The 24,423-nt window shown below is 39.5% G+C and overlaps 1 protein-coding gene across 1 annotated transcript in view; it reads left to right on the top strand.

Annotated features, from left to right (window-relative positions):
* The window catches only part of PLXNB2 (plexin B2), a 100,087-nt gene that overhangs the window by 40,118 nt on the left and 35,546 nt on the right, over window positions 1-24,423 (top strand). Inside the window, 6 exon segments of the mRNA XM_032687924.1 lie at window positions 2,562-2,643; window positions 8,520-8,592; window positions 8,594-8,687; window positions 10,089-10,237; window positions 13,177-13,267; window positions 15,633-15,650. Of these exon segments, the coding sequence (XP_032543815.1) occupies window positions 2,562-2,643; window positions 8,520-8,592; window positions 8,594-8,687; window positions 10,089-10,237; window positions 13,177-13,267; window positions 15,633-15,650 (507 nt within the window).

Genomic DNA, 24,423 nt, shown 5'->3' with positions numbered 1-24,423 from the left:
ATGGGTTTCCCTTAGAAAAGAAAGCCACCTCTGATAGAGATTCTCCTTTGGCAGTAGTAGTCAACAGCAACAACTGTAGCTCATAGCTCCTGGGGTCTCCCATCAAAACCCTCAATCTTTCTCCTTCCTTCCTCTATGTATGCAACCCATGGATTTATGGAACTGTCCTTGGAGGAATTTGAGACCATTACTGTTTTATTCTTCACATTTTATGCAATCTGGTAAAATCATTGAGGCCTCACCTTGAATATTGTGTTCACTTTTGGTCACTGCAATATAAGAAAGATATTAAGCTATTAGATAGTGTCCAAAGGAGGGCAATGAAGATGGTGAAGGGCCTTGACAGGAAGCTGTATGAGGAACGGTTGAGTGCACTTGGTCTGTTCAGCCTGGAGAAGAGGAGACTGAGGGGAGACCTCATTGCAGTTACAACTTCCTCATGAGGGGAAGAGGAGGGACAGGCACTGCTCTCTTCTCTGTGGTGACCAGTGACAGGACCCAAGGGAATGGCCTGGAGTTGTGTCAGGGGAGGTTTAGGTTGGATATTAGAAAAAGGTTTTCTCCCAGAGGGTAGTTGGAAGAGGCTCCCCAGAGAAGTGGTCACAGCACCAAGCCTGGCAGAGTTCAAGAAGCATTTGGATGATACTCTCAGGCACATGTTGTGACTCTTGGGGATGATCCTGTGGATCCCTTCCAACTTAGCATATTCTGTAATTCTGTGAAAATACAAGAATTTCAGTGCTCTCCCTCTCCACATCCCAATTCATTATCTTTCCCATTTTGCATCTGTAAAAATGGGAGTGGTAATGATGGTAACAGCGTTTGGCTACTTAGTAGTGTTATGATTTGGTTATTAAAATTATTAGAGAGATGCCTCTGCCCAAATTAAGGTGCAAAGGAGACCATGTCCCAAAATCAGTAGTATGGATTTTTATTTAGTAGTAAATGTTAGGCAGAGAGATACAAAGAAATAGGGAAAAAAGAGGATTCAACAGGAGAGAAAGAGAGTGACGGAGAGACAGATTAAGTAGAAAAATTATCACCACTCTGTGGACTCCAATGGCATCCCATTCTTCTTCTTCTTGCGGTCTTTTCAGTGGTAAGAGTCTCAATCTTGTCAAAGTGGTTTGCAGTCTGAATCTGTCACAGGAAGCCCAGGGCGGTGAGGGATCCTGGGGGGGCGGTTCTTATGCTTAGGCTAGGTAGAAATGCCCCCGGTACCTCCCCTGGCATGGGAAATTTTACAGAGGATGATATAGTACTGGATCACATGACATTTCATGAGTCTTTTACACCTTGTAAGATGTTACAGTTGCCTGTAACATCAGCACAGTTGAGTCAATTATGGCCCATCAGAAGCGATGAATACCTTTAGGCTTCACGTGAATGTTTGGTACTTCCCAGAGGGGAGTTACCACAGCTGAGTCATTTGTGTAAGGACAAAGAAACACTACCTCACCTCAGAGGATTTACCTCTTTCCTTATCTTGTTCAACATCCAGCTTGTAGCCTGAGGTGGTGGGTGTGCACAGCTTCAGCACCTGGGCTTCAGCTTGCACCTTGATTGCTTGAACTATTAGCATTCCAGTCTCTCACACTTGTGGATATGATTTTTTTCCTGGGATAATTGGACAATAGTATCACCTTTATCTTATCTCAACTTCCAGTCACAGTCCGAATTAGTAGGCATATTTAGGTAGGCAGGGGCTTTGGTGAGCAGTTGCTTCTTTGCACAGTTTGCTACAGTGGACAAAAGTGTTTCAGTGATTTTAACGATGTTTAAGCCACTAATGATTTCAGTCTCTCACAACTAGTCATGTTCTTTCACTCTGGTTTATTTTACTGAGAAAGGATATAGTATTTTAAAAATAGTCTATTTTCTAACCTCAAAGTTTGACTCACAAATGTAAAGCTAACTTTAAACTTTATGTCTTACAAGCTCACTAACAGTAGTTTTGAGAACTGATGAACATTCATGTGTCATTTGTGCCTAGCACAAAGCATTTGCTTTATAAAGCCTCTGAATTTTTCTTTGCTCTTTTTCCTTCCCAGTAATTGTTACTGCTGCTGTCTTTCAACATGAGCAGAAGCTCATGTCTTGGAACACGTGAACCTTGTGATTTGGCTGTAAAATGAGGAGGTTGCACTGCAAAAGATGTGAGAGATTTCCTCTCCATGTGGTGCGAGTCTGCTGTGCCCACAAAAGTAATGGGGCCAGATGGTGTGGGAAGGGAGAACTCAGCAGGGTCAGCAGCTATACTTACTGCATCTGAACAGTACTTTTGCTGCTTTGATACTTATAACCAAGTGTAAATTAAATTAATGATGAGCGAGTATTCAGATATTGCTGTCCCTTGGTACTTGAAAATTCTGATTGTGAAGGATTAGGTTCATTAAAACATTTTTCTATAAATGTATTTGGCCAAGATGAAGAAAAGGCCATAAGGCTTGAGAGAATTTCTAAAACCTTCACAGCTCTGATTATTGAGAATCATAGAAAATGCGTGAAATCAACCTTGCCAAATGAAGGTATAAATATCTCTATTTTGTCATCTTTTCAAGTTCTCCTATAGTGCAAATGAGACTCTACAACTTAACTTATCCATAAGAACAGATAAGGTGAAGATTGACAGCAAACTGATGGGTAAGTATGAAATATGGGATTAAAGGGAGGTTAATTACAGTAAACAGAAATCTATTCCTTCATAATTTGGAGTCATGAATAAGAATGTTTGTAGTTTTTACTCATGTGGTTGAAACAATTAAATCTGACAGATCAAAAGTGATTGATACTAAAGTAATGCATCAAACATCAATGTTGTCAGCAAGTTTGCTGATGACACCAAGCTGTGTGGTGCAGTTGACACACTGGAGGGAAGGGATGCCATCCAGAGGGACCTTGACAGGCTGAAGAGGTAGGCTCTTGTGAACCTCATGAAGTTCATGAAGGCCAAGTGTAAGGTCCTGCACATGGGTTTGGAGAATCCCAGCCAAAAATACAGCTGGGATATGAAGGGATTGAGAGCAGTCCTGCAGAGAAGGACTTGGATGTGAAAAGCTGGACATGACCCAACAATATGCATTTGCAGCCCAGAAAGCAAATCGTATCCTGGGCTGGATCAAAGAAATGTGACCAGCAGGTCGAGGGAAATTATTCTCTCCTCTACTCCACTTTCATGAGATCTCACCTGGAATAGGGCATCCAGGTCTTGGCCCACAACATAAGAAGGACGAAGACATGTTGGAATTAATACAGAGGAGGGAAGGCCACAGAGATGATCAGAGGGCTGGAGCACCTTTCCCATGAGAAAAGGCTGAAAGAATTGGGGTCATTCAGCCTGGAAAAGAGAAGGCTCTGTGGAGACCCTATTGCAACCTTTCAGTACTTAAAAGGGGTTTATAAAAAGGATGGGGACTAACTCTTTGCAGGGACTGTTGCGATAGGACAAAGGGTAATGGTTTTACACTGAAAGAAGGTAGATTTAAATTAGATATAAGGAAGAAGGTTTTTACATTGAGAGTGGTGAAACACTGGCACAAGTTGCTGTGCTGGTTTCAGCTGAGATAGAGTTAGTTTTCTTCACAGTGGCTAGTATGGGACTATGTTTTGAATACCAGAGAAGTGATGGATGCCTCATACCTGGAAACACTGAAAGTTAGGCTGAACCAGGCTCTGAGTAGAATCATAGAATCACAGAATATCTTGAGTTGGAAGGGACCCACAAAGATCATCGAGTCTGGCTCCTGGCTGTACACAGGACAATCTCAAAAAAGCATTTGATCTAGTTGAAGATGTCCCTGCTCGTTGCAGGGATTTAAATAGATGACCTTTAAAGGTCTCTTCCAGCCCAAATTCTTCTATGATTCTACAATTCTATGGTTTTTGAGATTGCTTTTGCTCTGAAGGGCAGTGCTAATAACAAAGCTTCACAGTTCAAACTTACTTAAGTAGTTTGATTACTATTTTTTTCAATTACCACTTCCCTTCCTCAAGGTACTTTCCTCATAAAATAGCAGAAAGGGGATCATTCTCACTGCTGCTTATATGGACTTCACCTGAAAGTGAAAAACTGAAATCTCAACTTTTAGCTCTGTCTCAGCTTAGACAGTTTCTGCAGTCTCTGTGTCTGCTGGCAATACACAGAAACATTGTGTGCTTTCAGCTCATTGTTTTATTCATTTATTTATATGACAAAAAAAATTATAGCTTAATGACTGGATATCTGATAAAAATTTCTTTATGAATATAAATTTCTTTATTTCTTTCAACATACAACAATGAAGCAATCATTGAGTCTAGTCCTGAGCTGAAGTAAGGAAGCTCCTTCAAAATCAGTGAAAGAAATCTAGGAGCTGAGACCTACCTTACTGTCCTTTGGACTGAAGTTTAAAGCAGAATATTGCAAAAACTATAAGGCAACACAATTGTTACTTGTGTGATCAGTCAACATCAGGAAAACTAATACTAATACCCCAAGTAATTTCCTCTGCAGATTGAATCTTCAGACCCTGTCTCCAGCTGTACAATATTTAAATTTATTCCCTTTCTTGTTGGCAGTATAGAACTACGTTTTTAGAAGATTTTTCTTATGTCTCTGTGTGCAATGTTAAAAGCACTTAAAAGAGGATCTGGCATGAATGTTACAGGGAGGTCATATTACAAACTCCCACTGTCTTAATTTCCATTCCAGAGGCTGTCATTTTTAAAGCTGCAAAATTTTGACTAAATATTCCCAACATCATTTTTTAAGTCTGGGAAAAACATAAAATCCCCCAAAAAGTAGTTAAATTATTAAGGAAATATTATCATTCAGATTGAAATATAGAACCCTTGCAAGAGGGGAATTGAAAAATTATCAGTAAATGTCTCTTCTTGTTATAAAAGAGATTTTTTTAAATCCAAATTATCTCTGTCTTTTAGACTTTCTTGCAATATGAAATCCACGGTGTAATGTGTTTTTATGCATCTTGAAAAGAATTGGCTTTGGGTATATGGTTGCTGCTGAGAAGCACCTTTGAACCTGCCAGTAAAAGAACCCTTTCTTTGTACAACACTTAGTGAATACTAAGTTATGATAGCGTTTTTACATCTCAAGCCATCAGGGGTTCTGAACAGTATGAAATCCAATATATCCCTTTTATCCTTTGTCCTTTTTATCAATGATATCACAGCTGGTATCTCAAGGTGATGGATAAGAGTCTGAATCTAATGAGTGGCCTGCTGCTGGTACATTTAATGAGCTGTTCAGTGAACAGGGGGAGTGGTTAATACTTTAAGGCCATGGCTTTCTCCATTGCATTTATGCAACTGGATGTGAGGGATGTCATAACATTGCAGTGCTGACATTGTTTACTGAGGGATGTGATAAGAAATCCCTGTCCAGCCAACGAAGGATAACAAAGTAAACATATTCCTATGCTGTACCTGGTGGCCATGCGGGGTGTGGGTGAGAAGTGCTGGGTTTAGGAAGTCAAGGGGAAGATTTGTTTGACAATATTACCTTTTCAAGTGTCTGTGCAGTAGCAACATTTCAGAGAGCTGGAATAAGAAAGGAATCTGGTTCCCAAAAAAGCAATTCACAGCATAGATGTGAGGAAACTTTTCCTTGCCACTGTCCACATTGTCTCTTCTGCTTATAAAAGCAAACAGCAACACACCAGGGCTGTCATACTGGTGCTTTTCCACAGCACTACGTTTACATCCAACATACAGAGTGGATAGCTGACAAACAAACTGTTGGAAATATTGTTTGTTGTTCAGTGACATATCAATGTGCTCAGTCTGTGAAGCAAATTATGCTACTCCTGCTTTGTGCAATTCCTTGGAAATTCAAGATAGAGATTGAATCAAATGTATGCTCTTTCATTTTTCATTGTTACAAATAGCAAAGTCCTTTAGTTTTGCATACACCTCCAATGACCCTCAACTGTATTTGTGCTGGTAAAGTTACTTGAAATCAAGTGGATATGCTGATTAGAGATAGGAAGGGTTAAAACCAGGCTTTATCATTGCATCAACTCTTCAGCGTAAGGGAAAGAATAAAAACCTGTTATTATATTAAAGACTAGTTGTGAAACAGAATGCTGAGGGTTTAAAATACATAGCGTTTAGAGAAAAACTGCCCATATGAGATTACATGCTCTCCTGCAAGTGGCAGAGAGACAGTAGCCAAGATTTGGGCATCTGCAATATTGTTCATGCCTCGCAGGGGAATGAGGCCACTGCTGAAAAAATAGCATTCTCATTTTACTTTTTCATTTCAGTAGAAATCTGGCATGGTAGTCTCCTGGAATTAGATTTTAAAAGCTACTGCTGTTGCTGTTATCTAGGAAGGTATCACGTGCATTGAAAATGTTAGTGACTGGAAGGTGGTTTTGCCAGTCTCCCTTCTAGCGTCCTGCTCCTCTGAGAACAAAAGCTTTCTTTAAATAGACATTTTAATGGCCTTTACCATATGCAATCTCAAAGGGAATTACCCTTGTCCACATCTGTTTACTTTCCTTTATTTCCTGCATCTTCAAGGATGAACCTCCTTTGAAAAACAACCAGTGTCACTAAAGTTACTGTTTCGTCAGACATAATGAGCACATAAACCAGCTCATCACTACTGGAAAGGGGAGATGTTGAGTTTCTGTCTTGTACATCCCTGTGCTGTTTTCAGCTGGCGTAGTTAGTGTTCTTTACAGTGGCTAGTATGGGGCTGTTTTGGATTTGTACTGAACACAGTACATGATATGTACACATCTATGATGACATAGAGATGTTTTTGTTGTTGCTGAGCAGTGCTTACACAAATCCAAGGCCTTTTTTGCTTTTCATGCTGCCACACTGGCAAGGAAATTGGGGGGTGTGGGAGGTTGAGAGGAGACACAAGTGGAACAGGTGACCCAAACTGACCAAAGGGATATTCCATACTGTATGGCATCACGCTCAATATATCAAGCTGGGGGAAGGAGGAAGGGTGGGACATTTGAAGTGATGGTATTCGTCTTTCTTCCTAAGTGACTGTTACATGAGATGGGGCCCTGCTCTCTTGGGGATGGCTGAACGCCTACCTGTCCATGAGAAGCAGTGAATTAAAAACAAGCAGTTTTTCTTTGCGTGTGTGTGGCTTTTTCTTTGCTATTGAACTGTCTTTATCTCAACCCACAAATTTTCTACCTTTTACCTTTCCAATTCTTTCCCCAATCCCATTGTTGGGGGAGTGAGCAAGTGGCTGCATGGTACTTGTTTGCCAGCTGCAGTTAAACCACGACAGCCCCATTCCCATCTGTAAGCACATTTAACTCTTGAAAGAGCACAGGAGGAAACCTAGATATATTCTGCCGTTCTGGTAAGTTAAGTTGATTTACAAGACTCAACAAGTGCCAGAGCCTCGGTAGCAGAGGGTGAGAGGCTGTGCGGCCAGAAAAGCAGAGCAGCAAAGAGTAGAGAGAAGCAAGGAAAAAAGGAACAGAAAATCAGAAAAGAAGTTTTCCTCTTTACAGTATTCATCTCGCCTTTCCAAGGAAGCACAGCACTCACACACTGGGTAGTCTGTGCAACTTGCACACTTCCCCTAGAGAAATGTGTGGCATCTTTTCAGTCTATTTTCTTCTGCGCTAGTTCTCAAATACATCTCTGTATGTTTTTTTGCAAGCCCAGGCTCCTGTATGGTGCTGAACCACCCAGCTATGTCTCAAGGCTTTGCATCTATTTGGGAAAATTAGTTTTATTCATGACTGCTTCATGCTAGAGATTGATGGGGGCCAAAACAAGCTTGGTGTCTGGGAGAGTTGGTGAGTCGTTCAGTAAGAGAGGCTTGACTGTCAGACATGATTTCTTGGCTCAGAAAAGCTAAAACTAAACCCCACTACAGAAGGAATAAGGCATACATCAGGATGACATTTCAAGACAAAAGGGAAAACAAAAGCAAGAAAATAGAGAAGAATGGAGAAATGAAGAGGTATTAACTTGAACAAGGATAACACTACATTTAGTGTTAACATTCTGCTTAGTTCAGGCCTTAGTGATGATTATGGAAAGTCCCAAATGTCCTTGAAACAGCCTACAAAGGCAGGTCTCTTCCTTTAAATCTGCAGCTGACAGAGGTCCCATGCCACCTGATGTCTGTCCCTACTGACACCCATGCAGAGTCTAGACCCTTCCACATCTGACTAGTGGTGCTCCAGGAGGACCTGATTTTTGAACTAATCTTTGAACAGTTGTTATGAGTTATTGACATTAATCAAAGTAAGGACTTTGTACTTGAATGTTTTGACAGTGCCTGAGTGACAAAAATATATTTGGGTTCTACTTGATAGTTTATTCATAATCTGCACATGGATAGATTTCATGTTTTTCCATAGATGGAAAAATTATGTTCTCTCAACATGATTCAGGGTTAAGGACAAAATATGCATATCACTCACATGACTCCACTGAACTTTGTACACGGGGTTAGTTTTCCTTCTTAAAGCGCACTGAGTATCCTTAAAATAGTGGGAAATGTCTAAGTGCATTTATCGTTCATCTTTCAGTGACTCTGTACAACTGCTCTTATGGACGAAGCGACTGCAGCTTGTGCCTCGCTGCCCATCAGACTATAGGGTGTCTGGTGTGAAGAAGAGGGGAAGCCCAGCAAGTGCGTTTATGAAAACTCTGTCATCTCTCCCACCAACACATGTCCTCCTCCAGAAATCACTCGCGTAAGATTGCTTTTTTTTCTCTCCCTACCAGGAATATTTTCAGGAGAAAGCATCCAAGCAAGCTCATACTGAAAGGCAGGGTTTTTCTAGCCTCTGAAATAGCTGAAAGGAAATAATGTCAATAGTGATGTGTGCGAGAGATTTGTAAAGACTCAAAATAAGAGACTGAATGGAGTCTTTGAGGCTCCTTGTTTTTCAAGCCTTGTCCTCACTGTGCCAGAAGCCAGGCTAGCAGTGTACACTTAAAATGTGGCACTCGATTCTCAGGAATTAGCATAAGTTTTTTTCTCCCCCAAAGTCCTTTATACCTGCAATAAGTCTGTAAGAGAGGTTTACTGCTCCTGCAACTACAAGCACTTAACAGGCTCATTTACAGGCTTCAAACTAGACTTTAAAATAGTATTTAATAAGGGAGCAGGTTGTTTCTGCATCACAGTGTTTTCCAGGTGTCAGTGATATTTTCCAGTCCACATCAGAATCAAACCCAAGACTGTAGGATTTGAGAAGTCAGACAGGCCAAATGTGCACCCCTGACTTAATCTGCGGTTGGAGCATTCACCCAGGGTGAGGGAAGAGTGTTGTCCACCTTGGTGGACCAGCAGCCAGAGGCAGCCATGTCTCTGTGCTCAGACTCGCTTAGACCTAAGAAACTGATTTTGATGGACCAGACGTTAAAGTGCAACCTCCCTCTTCTTGATGGTATACTGGCAGCCCTCCAAAGGTGAAGACCCAAAAAGGTCCTGCTGGAGGTGCTCCAAGTATTACATATGAAAGCAGGTTAGTCTCCCAACAAACATTCTGATTTCAAGTGCCTGTTTGGGCCATATTTCAGTTTGAGAAGTCCACTGCAACTGCAGGATCATCTCTGTCCTCATTTTATTTGCAAATTACTCAATTAGCATCAGCCCATGTACTGCAGCACCCTACCATGAGATGCAGTGAGGAAGATCAGGGGACTAGACAAACTTTTGAAGACACTATTTGGGGCAGCACTGTGTGTTAGGAAGTGAACCTAAAGGGATAAAATAATGGCAAAAAAATGCTGGAAAAGCTCCATGGGAGGACTGTGAAAGGAACCCAATCCATTTGCTTTTCAAAATCATGGTGCTTTACTGGAGGAAGCAAACTTAAAACAGAATAAACCAGAGGCAAGAGTTTTGTACAAAGCAGTCTGCCACAGGAGATGTGAAATCTGCAGCTGATGAAAGGGGTTCTGAGCTAACCAGATGATTAATTAACATAAAAAAGTTACATAGCATGTTTTTGTGTGGGTCCTACAAGAAACATCTACATTTCAAGTGTGGGTAAGTTAAAGTAGCTTTAAATAATATGGAAGAGCAACATGGTCACTGCAGTATTTAATTTTGCTTTTTTTTTTAACTTTCCTTCATGCAAACACAGATTGAGCCAAAAACTGGACCACTAAGTGGTGGAATTCTTTTGACCATAATGGGATCTAATTTGGGAATAAAAGCAGAAGATGTAAAAAGTATAACAGTGGCAAACGAGGAATGTCTTTTCAAAGAGGAGTTCTACTCTGTTTCCACAAGGTAATTGATGGAAACTTTTCACAAGATTTTAGAAGAAAAAAGGAAGTTCTGGATGTTCTTCTTGTGGTTTCAAAAGGTTACAGTAGAAGAAAGAACTAGTGTGATATACCTGCAATATTTCATAGAAACATATGAGTCTTTATTTAAAAGTGTTATAGATTGTAATACAGTTAAAATTTACAATGGTGTACTACCATCCTGCTTCTGATTGATTTTTTTTCCTTACTTGATTGAAAAGCTTTCATAAAGTATTACTGCACATATATCAAGACTATTTATTTGTTTTTAAATTAAAGGCATTCTACATGTACATCTATTCATTAAAAACTTTACTAAATCTGAACCACAGTGAAGCTAAGCATACAAGATTTATGGCAAAGTAGGCAAAACAAGAGAAAACTTAAATCTTTCTGTTTAGTCCAGCCACAAAGTTTCTTTCATAGGGACAAGGAGGGAACACAGAGCTTAGGTTTAGCTGTAGATGACTAATTTTCATCTCAGTGTCAACAAGTCCATGGATGTTGAATTACCCAAGCAGGTTGGTAGATGTTTTGCAGATTGCTTGTCACACTCTTAAGCCGTGCCAAAAATTAAAAGAGTGCCTAAATTCTTCTAGGTGGGTGTCTAGGTGTTTGCTACAGATTATATCAAGCACCTAATTTCAAGAAGGAAATACCCTTTTGATATTAGCTGATGAAAAGCATAGCATGAAGGTTCAGTAGTAATATTAGGAATAATGACACACTTTAGGCAGTGGGATTTTTCTTTCATTCACTTTTGATATTTAAAGCTTCAGTTGAAACATTGGCTTTCTTTCCCTTTAATTAATTTAAAGTGTAACACAGTAACGTTTTGCTATTCTTGTGGCATGTTTTGAAAGGGATTTCGAAGATACCTAGCTGATTTTTTTTTAGCTCTTGAAAAATGGTTAACTTTAGTCAATTTGTGTATCAGTTATTTAGAAGCTTCTCAGGCCCCTAGGACTGAAGAATGTAAAGAATAGCTGTTTACTTCTTACTACTTCCCATTTTATTGCCATCAATCCCACATTTACATGTACTTCACTATCCACAGAATTACAAACTTTCTTACAGTCATCTTTTCCCTTTCCTTATTTTCAGTGTTTGCAAAAGCTGCACTGAATTGCAGCATAGTCTTACAAGAATTTCCTCAGCCTCTTGGCTTTTTCTAAAGCTTTTTGATATTTTTAAATACATGGAAAGGAGCCAAAACTGAGATGACTGGTTCCTTGTATCATAGCAACATTACTGGTTTCCTAAGTTCTGGCAGTGTAGTAATGGGTGAGAACAAATGCAACTTACATCATGTCATTTATCAATAAATTAGTGGGTTTTGAAGGATATTCTCCATTAGGGAAGCCTTAAAAAAGAAGTTATTAAAATCTTCAAGAACATATCTATAATCTGCTGTCTTTATCTTCTTTCATTCTTGTATTTTATTATTACCTTCTTTTATATAGTTAAATTAAAAAACAACTATAAGTGCCTTGTCTTGCTCCTCTATCCTTCTTCAGTAAGAAGCTAGTCTTTTTAGAAGACAGTTGCTCCCGTGGACAGCAAGATTTAAGGCACTTAAGGTTGCTTTCTGGCTCTGCGGTGACTTAATTGTTGGCCTTCGAAAAGTCTGTTCTCATTCTTTGTAGTTTTCCATTAGTAACGTGGGGGAAGGGAGGCAATGCCAGCGCTGGTGAGAGGAAGGAGCTTTTCTCAATTAAAATCCCTGCTACAGTGTTTCCCCCACACATCCCCGGCCCTGGCCCCAGACTGCTTTCCCTAGCTTGACATATGGTAAAAATTCCTCCAAAGGAACCGTTTCCTGTTTCTGCCTGACAAGAAGATAAAACTTCCAAGAATACAGTAGAGAGATGATGAGGAACAGGCTCAGGCAGCCATACACATGCCAGGACATGCAAGAATTTGGAGAATTTTGTCCATTTGCCAGTACCCACGAAAAAAGTCTGGAGTGATCTGCAGAGGGACTTGACAATCCTTTTATTATAAGTCCCAATTTAAGTACAGTATGCCCAGTAATTTGGAGTTGTTGAGGATTTTTTTCTGCTTTGAGATTTTTTTAAAGCACTGCTTAGGGAAGATTAGGGAGTGACAGAAATGAGCAGTAATACTCAGGGTGTGTCCTATATGAAACTGTCTGACTGCACAGGCTCCGAGCATTATATGCTTCCTTATCTAATTATTTTATCAGCTCTGCATTAAGCATTTGTCCCAGTTTTCAAGTGCATCAAATCCTAATTGCCTTTTATATGCTTTCATTCTGTGGGTCACCTGTTTGAAATAAAAATTAAAACATCCTAGCTGTCACTCACCAGCAGTTTTAGTTAAGGCAGTATTTTTTTGGACAGTGTTCCTTGACCTCTGATTTTGTGTGTGTTATCTGAAAATTTATTTTCAGACAACAGTAATTCTGAACAGATTTTGATCATAGGTGTGAAAAGGCAGTATCTTGAAGCTGAAAGATAGCAGGACACACAACAAAATTATCAGCAGCTAAAACACACAAAATTTTAACATGGCTGATGATCTGATGCTTGCATCAAGTGGGTGGGGGCCCCTTGGGTTTTTTAAACATCACAAAGTTCACTGTAAACCTTGTGTTGAGTTGGAGAGGTTCAGCTTTGACTTACGGGCTGAATTTGAGCCTTCTGTAGAAGGCACCTCTACTAACAGGCTGCCAAACTAGCTGCTGTGTACAGTTCTCAGGTTTCAGTTTTCTGAACCTTTAGGTAGATGAGCAAACTATTCTTGGATGGTTTTGCTGGGAATTGAGGCAATGTTCAAGAACATTGTATAGGGTAAAGCAAAGTGAGTGCTTTTGCTGGCAGTGTGTGTGGTAGCTCACATACACTGCATTGGTATCGCAGCTGTACTTCTAGCAGATAAACTTACATTCTTTCTCGATAGGATTGTGTGTCAAGTTGGACCAATGAATGAACCACAACAAGGTCAAATTGAAGTTAACATCAGTGGAAAATTAGGTAAATCACCAAGTGAAGTGCTGTTACATACCAGGTAAGTGCATTTTTTTACGGAGAGCTGTTTTATACTTTCTGTATGACTTCAGTTAGAAGTTTACCTATTAAGCACAGAATCGCTTGTGTTTCTCTCGCAAACTGTTTTAAACGCTAGTTTTAAACGATCATTCTAACGCATTGTGTGTCTTGATCAATAAATAGCACTGTCATTCAAGAATGTTAGAAAACACTAATTTCAGCATTTCTGTATACAAAAGGTGTACCAAAAATCTATGCTGATCAATAGGTCCAGAATCTCAAAACAGGATGATATCTACCATTCAAGTTAAAAAGATGTGGTAGAAAAGCAACTGTAAGAAGCTTATTTCAATAGTGACATCATATCTCTTAAGTTCACTACTGAATTGGAAAAAAGCACTGCAAAAAATTAGGTATTCTCTAGACACACGGTGCAGTATTTTAATCATGATATTTAGTCTAGCCCGTGTTCTTAATGAGAAGAATGGATGCAGGGCAGCTGAAGAATAAGTAATGAAGGTACATTAATTCTTTAATAATTTATTTAATTAAAAAATATGGCACGCAGCGCCACAGGCAGCATGATGTGTGTTCATATAACATATGTGCTTTGTTTTCCGTGTGGCTATGAAGCAGAATTTCATTTCTGTCTTAATTTCTTTGCTCTAAGTGTGGTTTCTACCTTATAGCTGATCTAACCTGTGATTTTAGCAGCAGGTATCTTGTCTGTATCTATGAAGTCTTTAAACTTATAAGACACCTATGATAGTTGACAGGTTTAAATAATCTCAGTCCTCATATTGATACTTAAGGTTACAACCTATAAACTATAAAACTATAAAACATAGGTGGTAGGTTAGGCTTTTATCTTCTCCCTATTTAAACTTGTGTCTCATTAATTCTTGATATCTCGTGAGAGGTAAGGAAAGAGTTGCAGTATGCAGTGGGAATAAGTCAAGAATGACAATTCATTGAGAAGAGGATATTGTTTTCATAAAACAGACTAGAAGAGGGTTTCGTAATTTCCAAGCAAATACCTCTTCTCTGTGGTAATACATCTGCAAACACCTCCACCCTTTTTGCTTGAATATGTCATCTGTTCCTTTGTGGAAAGGTAGGTTATGATTAAGTCTTGCTTTGTCCATCTCATTCATCTTAACTGGAGAACACTGAAATAATCTTCCATGTGTATGTTTGTGGTCTCTAGGACAGATGCTATGACAGTAAGCCCTACTTGAGATGAGATTTTGACACAAATCTGTTGTGTTGGGTATGTTTTGCACCAGTTCTCCTATGCATCTGTGTGTAAAGATTCTCCCATGGTTTACATGGGAAGCACATGAAGTTGTTCTGGAGTGTGTTGAAATGTAATCTGAAGCCCACATGTAGGCTTCAAAACCTGTCTGTGGACTTGTTCTGGTGTGATTCCCTGTTCAGCCTATCTGAGAAGCGAGATAAGCAGCCACTGCTTTTGGCTTCTTCAGGGAAAGATTCTTAATTGCACATCAGTGAGGCACTAGGAAAACCTGCTGTGCACAGGCATCCAGTTGAATGTTTTCCTGCAAACCCAAGACTCCCTGTATGCTAATCTCTGCCTGCATTGAGGTTACTGAAAAATCAAATGCCTACGCTCACTGCTGATAAAGATAATTTTTATTTTCCGTAAAACTCTTTCCTTGGGAACCCTATTACAATATGCAAACAATGACAAGTAATATAATTCACACCTTAAAACTGATGATGTGATTTCTAGTTTCATTTTTCTTTATCCCACAAAAAAGTGAAGCCAACTGTGGACTGCAGTAGGATTGAAGTCAGTGCGGGAGCATTACATTGACGTGCACTTCTACAAGTGTGACACGAATGCTTCTGGCGTGAGAACAGACGGTCAGAGCAGACAGTTGCATCAGTTAATGTTGTCTTTAAAGCTGCAATCTTGTTTCAGTGCTGTTTTCAGTCAGTTCTTGGTAATTTCTTTCAGTAGACATGCAAAATCTGGGCTTTGTTTAAAATCTCTTCTATTCAGTATATACAAAGGAAAGAAAATACTCTTCTCTCCCAGAGCCTTCCTAAAATAAAATTTCTCTTATGAATTCCCCCTTTCTTTGGCACATTGGCTGACTACCCTTTTGTTGGTAACTATCACTGTTTCTGCTGTGTTCTCTGATCTGCTGAAGCAGTATAGCTTCAACTTTAATAGTGATCGTTCTAAACACATTGTGTGGCATCACAGAGCAAAAGTGCACAAGCAGTTGCACAAGGAAACACTGCAGATGTTCAACCTGGTGTGTCTATATGCACCAGAGGTATCATCATGCTCCCCACAGTCTCAGCCTTGTATATGTGACTAGTATCTGCCACCAAAAGCCCATAGTCACTTATCAAGTATATCAGATATAAGGGAGATTTTTTTTTTATCATGAGGGTGGTGAGTCACAAAAACAAATTGTCCAGAAAAGCTGTATCTGCCCCATTATGTAAGTGTTCAAGGCCAGGTTGGGTGGGCTTTGAGCAAGCTGATCTAGGGAAAGATGTCCCTGCCCATGGTAGGGGGGTTGAACTAGACGAACTTTAAAGGTCCCTTCCAACCCAAACCATTTAATGATTCTTTAAGCAGCACTATGTTTGACTCTTGTTGATATTCAGTCTGAACAATGACATTTATTTTTAAAGGTGTACTGATGAGGATCAATAGTCAGAACAACTTGGGGTTCAGATTCATGCTTTTGCCCCATCTGCCAGCACAGAGCGTTTCGGAAACTGAGGAATGCACCAGACCTCAATTAAATGGGTCAAAATCCAGTTAAAAGGGCAGCCATAGTTTCAAGCAGAAATGCCCTGGTTCACAAGTGTCTGTGCTGTGCAGTGAGCATCTTGTCTATATTTGCTGCGTAACAGGGGAAGAAAGCTCTATTTCTACCTATCCATCAGAATTTCTCTATACAACTTGAGTGAAGTTCAAGTCCAATCATTACAGTGAAATTAAATTCTGATAACCCAGTCATCCTCTGCTGGCATTTCTATTGTTTCACTATAAGCAGGATCAGGAAATAACCATTCTCCTGTTAGTGAAATAGAAATGAAGTTATGCTAAATTTTAATATCCAGCTATGCAGCACATCTGGAGCACTGACAGCTTGGCTGATCTCTAAGCAAGTGAAGCAGTAACATGGCTAAAGGCCAGTCCTGCGTTTTCATTTGTTGTTAACTTTTTCTAATTTGCTTGTTACTATGGCAGTGAGAAGCAGTCTCAAAGGAAGTTAAGCTTCTCCAAAATATATGGCCCAGATTTGCTGATTCCACACAAGCATTGATTCCTTCTCAGAACACCTCTTCTTCACACTCAAGCCACCAGGATGAGGTTCTGGCATCTCCAGCATTTGTTTTTCAGAGCAATTCTATGAGTTTAAGGCTGTACAGGTTAAAAAGACTACATGGTTTCAGGAAGCTCAAATAAATCTAATATGGTGAAATTAGAGGTAGAACTTTGCAAAAGTGTAATACATTTCTGAGGTGTTGAAGGTAGTTTAGGAACTGGCTTGGAAATAATAACTTTTTGTAAATCAGGATGTCCGTTTACCTAAACAAGATGAGATGAATAGCAAAAAGAGGAAGAAGGAAGGATAAATTAAGAGTCTGATCTGAAAACAAACATGAACATGACTATTCACCATACTGGAAGTTTGAATGTGAAATGAACAGCACAGGTACATTTAACAAGGTGCACTCTTGCACCTTAATCTACTGCCAGCTTGGCAGTTTCCTCTTACCTGCATCTATCCTCTGCTTTGCTTCTTGATGTTTGAAGTAATTGTTCTGGGAGCTCTCACCAGGGCAGCGCCTCAAGGCTTTTGTAGAGTGTTTTAGCTCATTCCTCGATTTTTCTCCATGAGTCTTTACCTCATCACATTAATTTTACACTTTAGCTGGGGACCTTGGGTGGTTTTTTGTGGGGGATTATTACATGCTTGTTGCCATTATGATTGATGCTGATAAACCACATATTTGCAGAAGTCTGGAATTGCTTCCAGAGGATCTTATTTTGTTCTTGAGTCCTGTAGTACATCTTGTTTGTGTGTCAGCCTGCATAGCGGACGGGAGAACTCCTGGCTAGCTGAGAATTCTAGCAGAGTTGGCCCTTATTCATGTGAATATTATTAGTCTTCACTCTCTATCATCTGAGCTATGCACTTTAAGGCATATCCCACCAACCAGTTCTCATGATTCTTCCTGAAAGCTGCCAGTAAACACTGGCTGTGTGATAATGCAGACTTTCGAGTCATGCATGCTTCCATTTCTCCGTCAAACCTGTCAGCAAAGCTCTATGGTCTTTTCAGAAAATCATGTGGTGTCTGCCTCATGATAAAAAGATGCTATCTTCAATCCAAAAAATTAGTTGTTTAAAATATCAACCCTTTGCATAAGTGACCCATCCACAGCAGCCAATACAAAATGTGCATTGCCAGGCAAATGCTCTGCCTGGACGCCTGGAGTGCCTGGAAGCATTTGATCAGCTTACATGGTGTGAGGTTTGGACAAAGCAGCCCCAGAAACGCAAGGACTCAGCTCACCCCTCTGCTGTTGTAGAAATAACCCAGGAACTGACTTATGTTATGGATGCTGTGATGAGGCAAGCTGGTGGGTCAGGTCAGCCACTGTGGTAAACCCCAGATTGCCAAGAATGTGCAATGGAAATTCTCTGGTTGAATCCTGTGAGGGGTGGCTTGTCTGAAGAAACAAGAAACAGGCTCCCTTGAGTCTGAGAAAGGAGGAAAGTGGAGGGGGAAAGAGCAGTTCCTAGTGACTCGAGTTCCCCATTCAGAGGCTTAATTTAGCTCCTGTGGTTACCTTTATACTCCATGAAATAACATTTTGACCTCCAAGAAGGTGGCTGGTATCTACAGGACTTCATGGGCAATACCTTTAATTTTTGTGCACATAATATACAAGAGTTGGCAGAATAATTTGGCTTTCAGTGTGAGCCAGGTAATCTTGGTAACAAATTATTTGTTTTACAAACCTCCTTCAAGAGCCAGAACTTACTGCATCTGGAACTAGGATGAGGAGAGGGAAGAGTTACTTGTGAAGGAAAGGATGGATGAGATAACATGGTCTGCACATTTGTGAAATCTTATCCACATCTGGGTGCACTGTCCTTGAAACAGCATCCCTGTTCTCTGCTTGTGTGGAAGCACAAGGGCCCATTTCTTCTTGTGAAGATGTGCACTTGCATCAAAGGCAAACCCCCAACTGGAGGTCACTGTCTACAGCAGCTGACAGAAGGGAGCTTAGGTGGTTTCACCATTTGCTGCCCATCATGTCCATTTGAACACTTCCATCTGTTGCTGACTTCCCCTTGTGCTGCAGCTGGCACCTCTCACACAGCATCACGGGGACATGCTCTGACACCATCCTCTTTTCCCTTCCCAGTTGTGTCTCTGCTTGTGATCTGGCACAGTTTGTTTTCTCCAGCATCCCCCTCTGAAGCACAGACTTCATTCCTTGCAACTCTGTTAGGCTTCACTCCTCTGTTGCCTTCCAACTGTTTTTGAATTTCTGGCCCTACTTGTTTTCTGGTCTTTCTCTCTTTGATTTTCTGCATTATTGAAGGATAAAGAGCAACTAATTTTATGTCAGTGGTATAATTCTTGGGCTAGAAACTGCTTACCACAGATGGATACTAGGGTAGATAGTATCCTTATTTACAGAATCATGCCCAGGAATTCTTTGGGGAAAATGAAACTTCTTATAGGTGAGGTTGTTCTTTGTGACAGATAAGGGGAAAAGTAGAGAAATGGAAAAAGAAAATATGCAAAACTTAGATGATGCTCCATAAGGCCCCACTCCTCTTGTTCTTGGATACTGTGCAAGGAAACAGAAGTGAGTTGGCTGGACATGACAGTGCAAACAAGTGAAAAAGAACATGAATCAGCCTGGAAAATCAGATCCCAGATACAAGATGGGTGAGCAAAAAAGAGGCTGGGGGAATGGTTCTCTTTTACACCTGCATATCTTTAATTGCAAAGAAAATTGCAAAGAACCAGGAAAAACAAGGAAAAAAATAGAAGAGTAGGAATAATCCCACTGCTAGCCATCTAAAAGTTGGACCTTGATTTGGGACCAGCAGATCACAGAGATCTAAAACACTGGGAGCTCTCTGAAAGCATTTTCGGACTATAAAAGGTATTTTTTTATTAAAATTGTAATAAAAAAAACCTAAAGAAATAAGAGATCACCTTCCTAACTCTGCAAAAACAGAAATTGCTACTCATAAAACATTAAAAATGAAAAAGTTCATTCTAGATTAATAAACAGGATGAAAAATGTAAGAGCTAAATGTGAATGCTCAGAGCATCTACAGTAGCTGTGTAAGAGCAGCAGTCATGTGCACTGCTAATAAGCAAGTTCACTTTTAAATGTGATTATAAGTGGAACAGACGTGGAGATAATTTACCCTCTAGCACGCAGAAAGCATGAAACTACAATGAAAAATATATCTGCATTTCTGTGAACAGATTTTTAAGTAGGGGGCAAAGTATACAAACAAAGCAAGCAAATATGAGATTTCTGGCTGTGATAAAGAAAACAGGACACTGGAAAACGGCCTGAGTGGGAAGTCTTATACATACTTGGGTCAGCTGAAGCTCTTTTATCAGTATTTTTCTTTAGATTTTTTTTCCAGTACCTCTGAGCTGATGAAGCAAAGACAGTGGCATATAGGAATGTAAATGCCACATAAGGGAATTCATTGGTATTACAAAGAGAATAAATGAATTTTCTACTAAACATACTAGCATTTTTTGAATGTTATGTACCATAAGCAATGTACAAGGACTCAGAAAGTGTCATTGTCTCACTGCTTGGAGCAGATAGCCACTGCTTTCAGGTAAACCATATCAACAAGGAGGGCACCAACCACAGGCCTAAAAACACTAGAAATAACCTATTTGTAGCATTATTTTCCTTCCAACAAAGCTGCCTTGTGGTTATCAAAGCATTGGGAAAACTGCTTATCAGTTTGGGAATATTTCCCTAGGAGTCCAGTACAACACGGGAAAGTTGGGTTGCAGGTGGACTTTGAGATCTCTAGCTCAACATTATTTCACCTGAGTAGGATTCAAGGAATGTTTATATATAAAATACATAAACTGCTCAGATTTCCCATGACTAACAAGCTACAATCTGCTCAGACCTACAAGCAAGAAATCCTGTCCAGATCAAATTATTTCTTCAGGATAAACCATGCAGTAGGGAGCAAGTTACATCAGTTAACAAGTTGAACTAAATAATGATTGTAGGTCACTCCCAGCTGAACTATTCTATTGAATTTTATTCTGAATAGCATAGCTGTGGATGTGCATACATTTTATCAAAACTGCAAATCCACTTCCTACAAATACAGGACATGATCGTGAGAGCGTAAGGCAGTGGGGAATCCTGGTGGCACAAAGTCCCTCTGCTGGGATATGGCTTACCAGACTCATCAAAAAACAGGCCACTGAACAGCTGACAGACATTGGAACAGGCTTTTTAAACTAGACTATCAAAAAGCCCACATAACAAGGTAGCCTGTTATTGCAGAAAATATTTATGCTCAAGCATTAAACTACCTGGAAGGCGTAAACAATATTTTCCTGGTGACAAAAGTATTGACCTGAAAGAACATCCCTCCATTACAAACAAAATAAGAAAAAAATGAAATATGTTTGAATTATTTTCTGCACTTTAAGGAGTTATAGAAGAATGGGTAAATTAGTGCTTGCAGGGTTGTTTAAATTTTACTGTAACCATGAGAAATGAAGTATTGCCAAGTCCTCACAAGGGCTGATGTTTTCCAAAAGAATTATTACAAGACTGCTACAAATTCCATACAGTACACATAATCAAATGTTCTGTTTAACATAATAATTGCACTGAACATTACAGTGTGATGTTATAGTGATGTTATAGAACGTGTGACTCCCCTGGTGTCTTCTGACAGAACCAACAAAGATCTCAAAGTGTGGAGGGCTGAAATAGCAAGTGGGGTATTTATCATGAGAGCAGGTGTACTTCTGATTCAGAGACTGAAATGACAAAAGGGCAGAAACAAGGAGAAAAGAAATCCTTGAGGGGATTTGGAAAAGGTGGCATCACTGATCTCGCAGTACTGAGATCAGGAGCTTATCAGTGCCATTTGTAATGATTGAACATTTGGTACTGCTCAGGGTTGATTTAAAACAAAGGGGTTTACCTCTTGGTACAAGCAGCGTTTTTGTTATCCCTCAAACAAGGTTTGAAGCAAAGAATTTACCCTTTGTCCCTCATTTTTTTCTGCAAGGAGAAGGAATCTCATGTCGGGTTGTGGTAAGAAACACAGAGCTGTGGATTAGGTGCAACTTTGCCAGCTTGCATAAGACTGTGTAAGACAAGACTAGACCTGGCACCTTCCAAGGGTCTGAACCTGTCTGTCCCACTGGTGAGTGCCATGGGAAGGGATTACCTTCTCCTTAGGTAACACAATTCTTGTTGAAGGCTTGTACCGCCACTGATGGCACTTTTTCAATTTATCTTGTCATTCAGTGAAATATCATTCTTCTCCTGATCCTGTCTACCTAGTTGCATTTTTGAAAAATGCTTCCTGGTTGAGCATTTGTATGACCTAATTTTTTTTTTTATTGATACTCTTAAGAAGACTGCCAGGTGGGCCAATAGAACTTTGTTCCTTGAGGCATCCATCAATATTTTAGAAGATTATTAAAACTTGCTCATAGCATGTTGGTTTTGCAATAAATTATTATTAAAATTGTTAAAATTCTTGATAATTTATTTTAGCTGCTTATTTTTTCTGGCAGATCCTTAAGAGGAAAGGAAAGGGAGAAAATGTGAAACAGAAAATAGCAAGTTAAAATTAATCAAATAATATTCCTGCCAAGTTTATGGTAATAAAGTGTTACGATATAATGCTTTGTCTTATCAGTCATACAGAAGAATTCCTCTGCACACAAACCATCATTCAGTTTCTCCTTATTAGATCATCTTTGTAAGGCATCCACAGTATTTGTTCTCTGGAGAGCTCCTGATATTTGCAAAATTACTTTAAATGCGTTAAATATGAATATTTCAAATTAAACTCTTTTAAAATAGTCCTTTGAGGGACTGCTGCAAGATCAGCAATTAAAGACAAAATAAGGGTTAACCGTAGCTATTCCACCTCCTCTTTGACTGCTGCCTGAGTTAGTTCTCAGAGTGATTCTTGGTCCCAGTTTTCCATTCAGACTGAAGTGCAACCAAAACGTGTCTGCATCTTGGATTCATGAGCGGTGGGTGGTGAGTTCTCCTCCTGTTTGGTATATCTGGGCTTTAAATTACAGCATAGTCTTTCTAAGGGGGGGAAAATAAAACAAAACAAAAACCAAAAAACAAACAAAACAAAACAATAAAAAAACCAAACAACAACAACAAAAAAAAAAAGTTTCTGGTGAAAATGGAACAGATACTTGTTTCACTTCCCACTTACTGCTATGTTATTGAGAGATAACTTTGCTAGTTGGTTACTGATGCATCCCTGTTCCTAGGGAAGCAAATGTAGACCACCCCTTACAGATCCCCCACAGAAAATTATACTGAATGGTTCATCTTCAAGTTTGTGACTCCCTCTGTATTTACTGGTTATTGGCAACAGAGAGAGCTGATGCCTGGCCAAAGGGACCCATCAGATAACCCAGCAGAGCTTTAACAGGGCAATTATTTCACATTTTTGCTGGAAGAAAGGACTATGGCTGTCTAGATGAAGTTCTTAGCAAGCTTCCTTTCATTTGTTATGTAAGATTACAGAGATTAGGGGTGCAGGACGCTTCAGAAACCTTTTCTTGTTCCTTTGTTTCCTAAGTCTGTGTTTAAAGGCTTCCTTTAAGTAGTTTTTAGTTCCTTTCCTTCCTAAGTCTGTCCTTGTAGGCTATTCTTTCAGTGAAGGTAGTATTTAGGGAAAGACTACAAGTTTTAAATATTTTTTTCAGAGGTTCAGGGAGAATAAATTTGTCCATACTGATTCTTTAGTGGTTCTTGAGCAATACTTTCATCTGAAAGCTATCCTAGACATGTTATGCAGCTAATCATTGCTGTGGATTTTTACTGTGGATAATACAAAGGCCCATCATGCTTAAAAATTTTAGCAATTAAGATTTAATTTTAATTTAATAAAAGGTATGGGTTTCTGTTCATGTGGTAAGGTTACGCTTAAAGTATTTGATATATTTTTATAAACTATTGTTTGATTGTGTGTTTTATATACAGTTGTGATTGTGATCTTTTTAGCAACAAAATTGTTATAAAAATGAGTTTTTCTATGAATTGCATATCTAGACTTATGTTAATTTAAACTTCAAATGTGATTTTTAAAACTGACCCCCTAAAACTCTTTATTTACCCTGGCTTGACTTGTTTCAATTTAGCTGAAATCAGCAAGGCATTAAATCCGAATACGAGGGTGCACAGAAAGGGTTATATAGGCCAAATGAGCTTTTAAAATGCTTTAAAATTACTTTGAGTGACTTCCCTATATAAAATCTTGTAACCTGAGTGATGTATTAAATTAATGCCAAATCAAAGGTTAGTGCATGAGAGCAGTCATATGCTCACTCTTGAGAAGTGAAGGGTTTACAAACAGATTTCTCTCAGGGAAGAAAAGCAATTGACACCCAATTAGTTAAAGCATATTCCTAAAGCTCAATGACTCGGGAGCAAATTACAGTTATCATTGTGGATTTGTGAAGTGTGTTGAACCATGATGCATTCCTTCAGAGGGAAGTTGCTCAGACATGAAAGTATAAAACAAGCAGAGCACGTATGAGTTCTCCATGTTTCTATAATATCTGAGCTTCAATAAAATAAATTTTTAAAGTAACCATGAGGTCAATTGGATGTGTTTTTATGGATTCCTGCTGCTTGTTAAAAACCTGTCGATGACTCACCAAGCTTTGAACCAAAGTGCAGTATATCAGTCCCCTTCCTCCCTGCCATTGGTGAGCCCTTGGTTTTGTAGCTGTAAGTTGTCACAGAGGCGGCAGTCTGTGCTTGAGCAAAACCACATGAGAGAATGGGTTTTGCTGCATGACTAGTAAGAGGTGGGCATGTAGCTTTCTGTTTCTCAGCAGGGCCTTTCCTCCTTGGAGTGGGA

The sequence above is a fragment of the Chiroxiphia lanceolata genome, chromosome 5 (genome assembly GCF_009829145.1).
Source record: "Chiroxiphia lanceolata isolate bChiLan1 chromosome 5, bChiLan1.pri, whole genome shotgun sequence".
Taxonomy (NCBI): domain Eukaryota; kingdom Metazoa; phylum Chordata; class Aves; order Passeriformes; family Pipridae; genus Chiroxiphia; species Chiroxiphia lanceolata.
The sequence above is the reverse complement of the archived record's forward strand: the minus strand, read 5'-3'. Positions and strand labels throughout refer to the sequence as shown.